Source organism: Octodon degus, unplaced genomic scaffold, assembly GCF_000260255.1.
Source record: "Octodon degus isolate 3935 unplaced genomic scaffold, OctDeg1.0 scaffold00006, whole genome shotgun sequence".
Taxonomy (NCBI): domain Eukaryota; kingdom Metazoa; phylum Chordata; class Mammalia; order Rodentia; family Octodontidae; genus Octodon; species Octodon degus.
The window spans coordinates 31,311,957-31,323,045 of NW_004524582.1; the positions used below are offsets into that span (position 1 = coordinate 31,311,957).

The 11,089-nt window shown below is 58.8% G+C and overlaps 1 protein-coding gene and 1 long non-coding RNA gene across 7 annotated transcripts in view; one reads left to right on the top strand and one right to left on the bottom strand.

The window, feature by feature from the left end:
- Positions 1-1,569: 1,569 nt before the first annotated feature.
- Positions 1,570-4,194, top strand: LOC111812246. Its single transcript, XR_002817801.1, has 2 exons — positions 1,570-2,273; positions 2,486-4,194. It is a non-coding gene; the product is annotated as an uncharacterized LOC111812246 (long non-coding RNA).
- Positions 4,195-4,459: 265 nt separating this feature from the next.
- Acox3 (acyl-CoA oxidase 3, pristanoyl) overlaps positions 4,460-11,089 on the bottom strand; it is a 34,561-nt gene continuing 27,931 nt past the window's right edge. For all 6 annotated transcript variants that reach the window (XM_023699926.1, XM_023699928.1, XM_023699917.1 and 3 more), the window contains exons 15-18: positions 8,132-8,306; positions 7,695-7,762; positions 6,656-6,742; positions 4,460-4,867 (exon numbers count right to left, since the gene is read on the bottom strand). In XM_023699926.1, coding sequence (XP_023555694.1) covers positions 4,748-4,867; positions 6,656-6,742; positions 7,695-7,762; positions 8,132-8,306 — 450 coding nt within the window. In that variant the 3' untranslated portion in view covers positions 4,460-4,747. The remainder of the gene's footprint in view (positions 4,868-6,655; positions 6,743-7,694; positions 7,763-8,131; positions 8,307-11,089) is intronic.

An 11,089-nucleotide genomic window follows, 5' to 3' on the forward strand; every position in this document is an offset into this window, starting at 1 on the left:
CCGGCTGGCCACGGCTCCCCGCCTCCGGCTGGCCACGGCTCCAGCCTCCGGCTGGCCAGGGCTCCGGGCGCTGGGATCTTCCTCCCCTGAGGTCCCAGAGCAGCAGCGTCGCCTCACTTGCAGCTCTCAGGAAGCTTGTGGAAGGAAAATCGGGCAGGATCAGCCCTCCCAGATGGGAAAGTGTGCACAACATTGCGGGGTGCTCTGGCCCCAGGGCAGCAGTGGCTGCAGGGCAGATTGAGCAGACCAGAGGCTGCCCTGGGTTCACCGAGCAGCAGAAGTCCCCAAACTGACTTTCCCATGGACAGTGGGGGCCCCTCTTCTAGGTCAGACCCCTCTGCAGGTACCCAAGGGTGAGTGACTGCCCCATGTGGGGCCCACCACCTGTCTGGAGCAGCCAGGACGTGGGGGACACACACCCAAGGCCACACCAGAGGATGCAGGTGTGGCACGGTCATGAGGAACAGTGAGGAGTGGCAGAGAGGAGCACTGGGGAGGTGTGGGGTCCATGGGACACCAGATCCCGAGGCCAGTGACAGCAGCCTGGCTGGAGGAACCTCACCGCAGGCCCATGTCACCACACGGGTGGGGGGGGTGTCAGAAGAGCTCTGCCCTGGTCTCTGCCCTGGGCTGGGCTGGGCTGGGTGCAGGGAGGACAGTGTGGCCTGGCACTGCACTCGGACATCGCCTCCCTGCCATCCACCCAAGTAGAGGAGGACAGCCAGGCCCACGGAGGTTTCTGGGATCTGTCCTCTGGCAGCCGGAGCCAGCAGCTGCTCTGCTTCCTCCACCTCCACGCCGTCCACAGACACCCTGCTGCCTGGCTGGCTTCACCAGGGCCACCTGGCCTTTCCTGGTTAGGACACTGCCCAGTGCACCTCATCCCACAGGGCCTGGGCCACACCCAGTCACCTCTGTGGACAAGGCCCCCGTCCTCCCGAGCCTGCTGGCCCTGTGGGGGGCTGGGTGTGGCCAGGTGCCCAGTGAAGGCTGAGCGAACTGTCTTTAGGACAAAACTGCAAGGACAGGAAGGCAATCAGGGCTGGCACAGGGCTACCAGGACAGCAGCAAAAGCAACTGTCCCCATGTCCCCTCTGTGTCAACTGAGCATTCCTGCGTCAACTGCAACCATACCAATATGGCCACCAAAAGCTCCCAGGTGCTCACAGGTGGCGGTGGGGCCAAGCTGGGTCTTTCTCCTTCTCTGTGGCTGCGCACGTGTTTCGTATCTACCTTCTCCTCAGCACCTCGAGCTGCAGAGTCCACACCTTGCGGCTCTCCTGCCTGCAAGAGCACCATGTGGCCGTGAGTACAGGCCTGCACCCCACCAGATCCACAACCACAGGAAGTCCAGCCCTGCGGGGACAGCAAACACCACTGCACAGGAGGCCAAGTGACCAGTAAAACCTTTGGCCACGTCAGAGCAGAACCTTCATATCTGCCAATGTCACAGAATGAAAACCAATGTGGCTCAATGGAAGACTCCGACGTTTAAATAGTTTCAGCAGAATAACCAATAACAAAATAAATACATGAAAGCCAGAGAGGCTTTTATTAAAATAACTTGAAGAAATAGCCCTAGATGAAGACAACTTTATATTATGAAGATAGAGACTCTCCTGGTGTTCATCTGCGAGTGAGTGACGACAGCCAAACAAATTCCAGAGAACCTGTCAGGATGTGGAGGTGGGAGAGGGCCCAGCCTCGACAAAATAATGCCACAGCTAAGACATTTTTGAAAGAGATGGGAGACAGAGCCTTTCTTTGTAGTTATTAAAAGCATATGGACCCGAGTGAGGAAAAATCGGAGGAGAGAGAAAAGTGCAGAAATAAGGCCGGGAATGCATCTGACTGGCTCTTCAGGCTGCCGCGTTACCCGAAGGCTTGACCAGGCGGGACCCCAACCTCACGCCATAAGCCCAGTGATCCAGGCGGACACACACTTCGAGAAGAGCAGGTGGACACGGAGATGACCTTAGTGTCGGGAAGGATTTCCAACCACGCCCTCAAAGGGTGGGGCAGAAACCATTCTTGGTCCTCAAATATCAATTTCTGATTTAAAAGCTTTAAGCTTTGCTGTGTTAAAAAGAAAAAATTAACACAAGTAGAAGGCAAATGACAAGTGAGGAAAAAGAGCAGATATGTTGAAAGTTTACTACTTTTTTTAAAACAGGGTCTCCCTGTGTAGCCCAGCCTGGCCTCAAACTTGCAGCAATCCTCCTGCCTCAGCCTCCAAGAGCTGAGCTTACAGGAATGTGCCCCAGCTGGTGAAGGTGTACTACTCTTTTTTTTTTTTTTTTTTAATTTTTTTTATTTATTTATTTATGTGTGTGTGTGTGTGTGTGTGTGTGTGTGTCCAGCTCAGTCCACCAGGGGGCGGGCTGGCTGGCATGTGGTGCTGGGGGATTGAACCGTGGTCCCTGGGCTTTGCCAAGCTTGTTCTAAGTAGGTGCTCCAGACCACTGAGCCATCTCACCAGCCCCAGGTGTACTACTCTTACTATGAAAAAATGTCATGAATTTTGAAATTGAAAAACTAAAATGGCCTTTTCGGGGGCCGGCAGACAAGAGTGTGTCTATGCATGAGGTGGGAGGCAGGTGGAGCAATGGAAAGGCTGCGGGTGGAGATGCCCAGCCTGGGGTGCCCACCTGCGCCCGGGCAGCAGCTGTGGAAGCGGACGCCCCAAGCAGCACCTGCGGGCCAGGTCCATCTTACGCGCTTTCATAGATCAGCTTTGGCGATGCTCGCCACAGCCCAGTGAGTCAGGTTCTCTACTCCCGCTCTTTGACACGTAGGGCGCCATGCAGCCCCCTCCCCTGGGCGCAACAGGGTCTGCTGGGCACCTGACCCATCTCACTCTGTGCATCCCACTGTGGTGGCTGGTAGTACCAGAAGTCCCACTTGCTCAGAGCTGGTGTCTCGTGACAGAAGAGCGGCCCGGGCGGCCTCTAGGGTCAGAAGAGATGCCCACAAGGAGCATGACGCTTCCTCCGGCTGGAGAAGCCACACTTGGGAAGGGCATGAGCTCACTGCTGCCTCCTGGAGGAGGGACACCACCAGGGGGCATGAGGAGCAGGTGGTGGCACAGGTCACTGTCACTGCCCAGGCCTTGCTGCTGGATGGAAGGAACCTGGCAGAAACTAAGAGCGACCACAGTTCTGTGGCCTTAGGGCTCAGCATAACTGAACAAAGCACAAATGGGCACTACTTCCTGTGTGAGGCTGTCCCTGACACTTATTTTCTTCTATGAACTTTTCTGTGCCGCCAACACGGTATCTGATGACCAGCACTATGCACAGCCAAAGTGGCAGAAAGCAGAAATTAAATCTTAACTGCTTTTTTTTTTCTTTTCTTAAACAATCTTTATTCAGAATGGAATTTCTCTATCACCTGAGCACCTTAGCCTACTCTGGCTGTGCCTGAGACTAGGGGGAGTGAGTAGGAAGCCTCCAGGACGGGGCTGTGTGGGGTTTGAACCCCTGCAATGGGCCTTGCGGGTCACCCATGGCTCCTGCAGGCTGCCCGCTGTTTGCCCTGACCCAATACTCCTGGACAGCCCTGCTCCAGGGTGAGGAGTGAGGCACCCTGACAGGCTCCCCACACCAGGTCCTGGGTTCCCTGGGCTGGTAGCCCTGGCGGGCAGCTGAGCCCAGGAGCCAGGCCTCTGAGGCCTGCCTCAGCTGGAGGAGCAGCCCCTTGGGCGTCAGCCAGCCCTGCAGTTTACTGCGCTCCACGCAACCCATCGCGTGGCCGAGAGGCTGGAATCTTTCATTCCCATTTTCTAGCACAGCCGAAGAGATGGGCTGAGTGGACCTCAACTCCTTAAAAGGCGTGAAGAGCTCACGCACGCTGTGGCTGGCACCATGGCTGGCACTGCAGGGCATGCCAGGCACGTGGGCTTGCTGAAGCATGCCAGGACAGGCAAGGGGCACTGGGTGTGCCACCTGCTTTGGGAACACCAGCAGCCAAGCATTCTGAAGTTCAGATTACTCGTGCTGCTTTTTGGGAATCATTTCTCAGTGGAAACTTCTCATTCCACAGAAGAAAGTAATAAAACATGTTCCTTACAAAGCCTTAAACTATGTCACTCTGCCCACAAATCAGGTCCTAACATAATTACGTGTGACAAAATCACACTAGACTCACAGAGAATCAGAGCGGCATGGTTAATTTCTCAGCGAAGCAGAGCTGTGTAAAAAATCTCAGATGCATTCAGAAGATCATCCGGACAGAAAATCTTTAATTTTTTTTTAAACATTCTTTTCTGGTTTTTTTAAACTTGTTTCTTTTTTTTTTTTTTTTAAATTTTATTTGTGTGTGTGTGTGTGTCCAGCTCAGCCCACCAGGGGGCGGGGCGGGCTGGCATGTGGTGCTGGGGGATTGAACCGCGGTCGCTGTGCTTTGCTAAGCTTGTTCTGAGTAGGTGGTTTAGACCACTGAGCCATCTCACCAGCCCAGAAAATCCTTAATTATAAGCAGTTTGCTTCACGCTCGGCATCTGTGCCTGAGAAGAGCGTGTGCAGGAACCCGACTGCTGAGGCCTGATAGTTACCAAGGAGACCGGTCAGGCGAGCCTCCTTGTCCCTACAGCTGGCCAAGCCACCCCAGCTCCGCCCTGCACATCTGGTATGACCCACCCAGCGTGACCATGTGTGACAGGCCCATCCCGGCGTCTCGGCAGCCAGACTCCATGTCCCCGTCTTGCCAGGGGACTTGCTCGGCCCTGCTCTCTGCCGGCTGGTGGAAGCTACAGCTTGGACTTCAGGCTGCCCACCACAGGTCGGTGCACAGAGAACTCCTGCCACCAGGACGCCCGCTCCAGCACGCCGCTCTCCTGCAGCACCGCGCCCCACAGGTTCTTAGAGAGCTGCGGGACACAGAACACACAGGACGGTGAGAGCTCTCAAGCGGGCGAGAGACCCTTATGCAGCGGGTGTGCACAGGCCGCCCCTCGGGCAGTTCTGTCAGACAGGAAATTCCTTGCTGTCACTTGTTAGGAAAATGTTAAGATGATTTAAGTTTAATTTATACAAGCTTTCTCTTAGTAGAAAGCAGTGAGGAAAGTTCAAGCATGAAGCGCCATAAAATGCACTTATGAAGGGTAACATCTCTGAGACCTTTGCGGCAGCCTGCTGCAGAAGGCAGCACCCTGGACTGCCCAGGGCGGCCACCCCATCACTCCAACGTGAGTCCTTACCTGCAGCACCTGGGGTAGACATCGGGGTCTTAGCACTGGCAGAAAGGTGCACGCGTAAGCCGCACTGCCAGGTGACACCCCTGGAGGCTCAGACTTAACAGCAGTGGCCAGAACTGGAGGGCACAGGCGGGCCTCTCCTCCTCTGGGCACACCGCCACCACACTCATGGTGCAGAGCTTGCATGCCTGTGCCTGATTCAACTCTGGCTGACCGGCATGGTGCCCTAAGCTCCCAGGACCCGTGCAGCATGGTGTGCAGGCCCCACTCACCCGTCCCACAGTCCTACCCACATCCGATGGCCAGCTGCTGGCTGGGCAGCCCCAGGGCAGGCACATGCTAGGTCACTGTGGATCCGTGTGTGGACACACTGCATGCAAGGCAGGCGTGGGTCTCAGAGCAAGCACCCTCGTGCGACCTCGGTCCATCCTCTGCATACTCCCTTCTGTCCTGATCTAATCCTACCGGGACCTCCCCAGCCTGAACTGTGTTCAGCCAGGGGTGCCTGCCCGCCTTCCTGGACAGGCCTGCAAGGTGCTACTTCCCGTGTCCCCTGAGGGCGGGGACAGGGCTGTCACTTATGTGCAGCCTCCCTGTCAGCAGGCCCCCAGGGCTGTGGAACAGACATGGCTGGGGTAGAAATGATGCCTGCTCTCGGCTCAGGGTGTAAGCAAGGTCTCAGTGTACGACCTGGATGCACGGACACGTGGTGTCCAACTGTCAGGAGTATGGGGGCCCCTGGGTGCCGGCTGGCAGACCTGTGTAGGCAGCATGACTGAAGGGGGAAGGCAGGGGGACAACCCAGCTCAGAGATGAGTACCTGGAGGGTCACGGGGCAGGACAGTGGCAGCCCACTGGGTAGTGGACAGCAGCTGCAAAGGCCCTGGGGTGAGAGCAAGCCCAGGGCTCAGGGAGAGTGAGGGGCCAGCGAGGAGGACGGTGTGAGGGGGAAGTGGAAGGCCACAGGGCTCGGGGGGGGGGGCTAGGGTACCAAGAGGTCTGGCTCAATCTGGGGTGCAAGGTGTGGGTCAGGGGCTCCCAACCTGCTCCTTAAGAAGCCATTCTGGAACTCGGGGGCAAAAAGAAATCAGGAAGCCACGTGGGGGTTGTGGGCTGCACAGGTGGGCAGGGAAGGGGTGTCCCTAGCAGTGTGGATGGGCTGGGGGGACAGGTAGCTGGGGGCTCAAGGTCCAGGTGGGCGGAGGATCTGCAGCAGGAGCATGCTGGCTGGGAAGGGGAGGGGAGGAAGGAGGGGGTGGGCCGCAGCACGGGGGCCCTGGGGCAGGTGCCACCCTCCCGCCCGCCGCCAGGACCTGTAAGGAAAAGGCATCAGGGATGGGTGTCTGAAACCTCAGAGCTGGTCAGGAGGAGCGGGTGAGCTTCCCTAGACACTCTCCAAGAGTGACAGCACCTCAGACCCACGCCACTGCCTGTGCGGGCTCTGGTGGGGGCTCCCCTCACCTCGCCGTCAGCTCTGCCAATCGGGGAGTTCAGGACAAAGTCAGGAGGGGCAATCACGTCCACCAGGGCCACTGCATCATCTTTCAGCTGTTGGAAAAGAGTCCACACGCTTGGCCACAGCCATGGTTTCCATGGAGACTGCTGAGTAACACAGCTCTGGCAGGCCTTGGTTGCTACGGCCAGCTGGCCACAGAAACCCGAGCCAGCGGAGGCAGCTGGGTGACTCAGGCGCCATCTCTGCCCGGCCTGGTCAGGTCCTCGTGTGTGCGCAAATACCTCCCACCACACTGTCCCCTGCTTGAGACATTTGGGTTGATTTTCCACAAGCGAAGGATGCTGGCACGAGAAGCAAGTGTGACTGACTTTGAGCACTGCCTCTGGGCCTTAGCGCTTGTGTCCAGGCACAGGACAGAGAAAGCATTCACAGCTCACAAGCACTGCCGCAGCACAGGGCCTCCTCGAGAGCCGTGGGCCCCACTCCTGCAGGGACACTGGAGTGGAGAACAGCTGTGACGCAGATGGACATCAAGGCCCCTGCAGATGACAGCGCCTGGCCTGGGCATGCAGGTCCTTGGAGGACTGAGCATGGCGTAGACAGAATGACTCTCGCTGGACGTACTCTGAGGTGGCCCTGGGAAGGTGCTAGATGTGCGGGTTCAGACTCACAGATGGGCTACCTGCTGGTGGGTCATATCTGATGGCTGCTGGCCAGCGGTGGAGACGGGAGTGCAAGGCTTGATCCGGGAGGCACCACTGGGGCGCCCTTGGGCCTCTGCCCTGTCCTCCCCTCCCCTCTCTGCACCTGGCTTCCACGCAGTGACCAGCGCTGCCCCACCACTCCCTTCCACCACCACACTGGGCCCCACCACAGGCCTGGAAATAAGGGAGTCAGCAGACCATGCACAGGAACCCTTAAACTGCTGGACACGGCAGCCCTGTCCTCCTGCAAGCTGGTTTCCAAGCAACAGAAAGCTGCCTCCTACAGGGGTGAGTTAGTATTGGGCGGTGGCGCACTGCATAGGAGATCGTGGACACCCACCTGGGCACACAGATCCAGGATGGCGGCCTCCAGTGCCTGACCTGCCTGCTCACCAGCGAGGTAGCCACCTGCAGACACAGCTTTGTCAGGGTGGGTCCGGCCTGTGCTGTCCGAAGCCCCCCTCATGCCCATCCTGCATTAGCCCTGAAGCCTGGGCTGGATGAGATGCCAGGCAGCCACTGCCCCCTACTCCAGCCCTGCTGGGACCCTGGGAAGGACCTTCCTGGCTCAGGCTGATTCTGAGCTTCCTGTCCTGATGCCCTCCAGCCCCACACTGCCCGCAGCTGCCATCCTATGTCTACCATGGCCTGGCCCCTCCTTCAGGCCTCTCTGCAGCTGCTAGGTTAGGTGTCACACAGACACACAGCACTTTGCGTGCGATGGTCACAGCCCTGGGCTGAGCTTTTAGCAGGCAAGCGGCAGCGCAGCAGCCTCACCTCTGTACAGCAGAGCCGTGTGCTGGCTCAGAGACCACAGAGCGTAGAGTGTGCTGAGCCGGCCAAGCACGGCCCGCAATGAGGGTGGCACGCTGGGGCTGCGCACGTGCGTGTGGAACCTCTGTACCACGGTGCGCTCCATGAAGGCCAGCGCCAGGGTCCGGAGGTGGTAGACCTGTGGGCAGGGCACAGCACAGAGGACAGCAAGTGAGGAGGCGGGCAGCATGGGGACATGTCACAGAGACCACAGAGGACGTGAAGCCAGGCCTAGGGAGGTAGCCTGGCTTGGCCCCTCTGGAAGCCACACGGCACAGCTGCCGCTGCACAGGGGCCCCAATGAGCTCTGGATGGCTGCTGTCACTGAGGAGCAAGGTGGACATCAGTAGGATCCCCCGGGGCACAGCATGGGACTCCTGAGTGCAGGGCCTGTCCCCTCCCACAGCTAGCAGGGCCTTGGTGGACACAGACACACAGACAAGTCCAAGATAGGGGAGCAGCAGGTTCTGCTCCTTTGAGGCCCAGTCCCTCCACAGCTTCAAGAGAGGCTGCTTCTCCCAAGGCAGAACAACCCAATGGGGCACAGAGGGACTGCAGCCCCGGCTGAGCAGAAACTGGAGCCCCCACGGAGACCTCAGTCCCAGCTATTCCCACAGTTGGCATCTCTGGTGCCTAAGGGCAAGGTCTTGGATTTGAGACCGACATTCTCCCAGGGCCCTCAGAGAACAGTAGTCTCGGGGAACACAAGCAGGGCGAGGAGGCTTTCTCCCTTGCCTTGCACCAGCCCGATGGGGCCCGTCCTGAGACCCCACAGAGCCGTACAACCACAAAGCAGGAGATGTGCCCCATGGAGCCTTCCTCCTGGAGATGCTGGGGCCCAGGTGCTACCCCACTCCTGCCATAGCCCATTTGTTCTCAGGTGCCATGAGCGGCAGGCCTTGGGGTGGGGACGGCGCTGCAGACCCAGCTGGCACCTGTGCTGGGACTTCCACACCATGCTGAGGGAATGCTGGGCCAAGGCCCAGGTGCCATGTCCCAACTGGCAATACAGACACTGTGACCGCTGCCTGGCCGGTCACAGTGTGGCTTTCAGGGACAGGTGCATCCCTGTCTCCCTCTGCCCAGCTGATGAACTGAAGGGCTAGAATGGGAAGCCCAGACGAGCTGGCTCCTGGCTCCATGGGGCACAATGACTCGGTGAGTCCCTTCGACATGCTGCTGGGTCTTATCCTATGAGCCCCTCTTCCTTGAGGGTCTTCTGGGGGACAGAGATGAGGCCAAGCCCAGAATGGCCAAGTTCCAAAATGGATCATGCTTGTTTGCAGTCCACCTTTCAGAAGCATGACTTTCCGGCCGTTCTATCTTGACTTCCCATGAAGGTGACACTTCCATGTCACCAAGTCACAGGCTGCACAGGCAGGTGGGTGTGTACAGGCAGCCGCTCCGCTCCAGAAGCCTGCTGCTGTCAGAACGCACTTTGAGCCGTGGGGTCCGGCCTCAGACGGGGTAGCTGGCATGGCCGCTGAAGGCAGCGCCCGGTTGCGGGCCTCACCTCGGCAAGGCGCGGGCGTGCACCTGGGGAGGCCACTGTCCCCGCGCTTGGGCACCCACACTGGTGGCGGCATGAGCCATGATGGGCCTGTCAGAGGTGCCGCCTTTGGCGTGGCCTTCGTGCCGTGTCTGGGTCCACGCTCAGGGCTTCCTGCGGCAGACACCTGGGCGGACCTGTCACCATGCTCAGCGGGCCTGACTGAGACAGCTCCAGGCGGGCGCAGCAGCACTGTGGCCCTCCAGTAGTCACGGCTGGTACCCCAGGGGCCGAGGGACGCTGGTCTGGGCCCTCTGCTGGCCCCACAGCTGCACCAGTCAGGACAGGACAGGGCGCTAGGGCCACTCCAGACACATCCTCTGGCCCTCTCGGCCCTACTCCAAATCACTTCTCTCCATCGTCCCCAGTTCTGCCTGTGACATGGCTGAGGGTTGGTCACTACCCTCGCAGGAGTGAACAGCAGTACGCCTGGCACAAGGGCACCCTGAGCCAGCCGACGCCCAGCCTGGCCCTTTCACCCTCCATGCTGCTTGCCAAGGCCGGCCTCTCCCGCACGAGCCCCAATGCCCTGGGCTTCACCCTGCCCTTCCCTGGCCCTTGGTTCCCACCCTGGACCGGGTGATCCTGATTTCGGGGTACACTTTCCCCACAGGGTCTGCCAGTCCTATCCCCCCAGTGCTTCCCTGGCCTGTGGTCTTCCTGACCTTGTAGACAGCATTTTTGCTCTTCAGAAATGTTGAAAATTCATCCAGTAAACTGTGACAGCTCTTTTGTAGCTTTTGAATTTCCTGTCTTAAGAAGGCTCATCCCACATGGAGGTCATATAAACATCCTCTGAGGTTTGCTTCCCCTGCTGCATCGCTGTTCCCACAGCAGATGGGCCTGGTGGCGTCTTCCAAGACCCCAGAGTCCAGCCCAGTGCCCTGGGAGCTCTTGACTGTCAGCAATGGCCCAGGCTCTCTGCAGCTCACAGTCCTGCCTCTTCCTGGAGCTCCTGCAGCCTCAGGACTGTGGCTCCTGCCCCTGTGCCACCCCAGGACACCATTAAGGACAAGCCCTCTTGTCCTCTGCAGCTGGACTCCCTGAAATGCTGCTACAAATTCCCACTGCAGACCCAGGTGACAACGTCTCAGGCCTCTGGCCACACGCTGCTGTGTTGTGAGGCCACCAGGCACCAACGGGTCGGGCATGGTGCCATGGGACAGTACAGTGCACCCACACAGCCCTGCCAAGTGGCTCTGAGGACCTGGACCGTATTGGCAACATTCACTCATTTGCCCTCCACCCCTTGGACCTTGTATCTCGGGGAAATCAATCGCTATTTCCATTTCAGAGCGACCACATGACCGGCAGAGGATGTGGCTGAAGCCAGTGACCACGCACTGTCTCTGAGTGACTACAACCTGGCATGC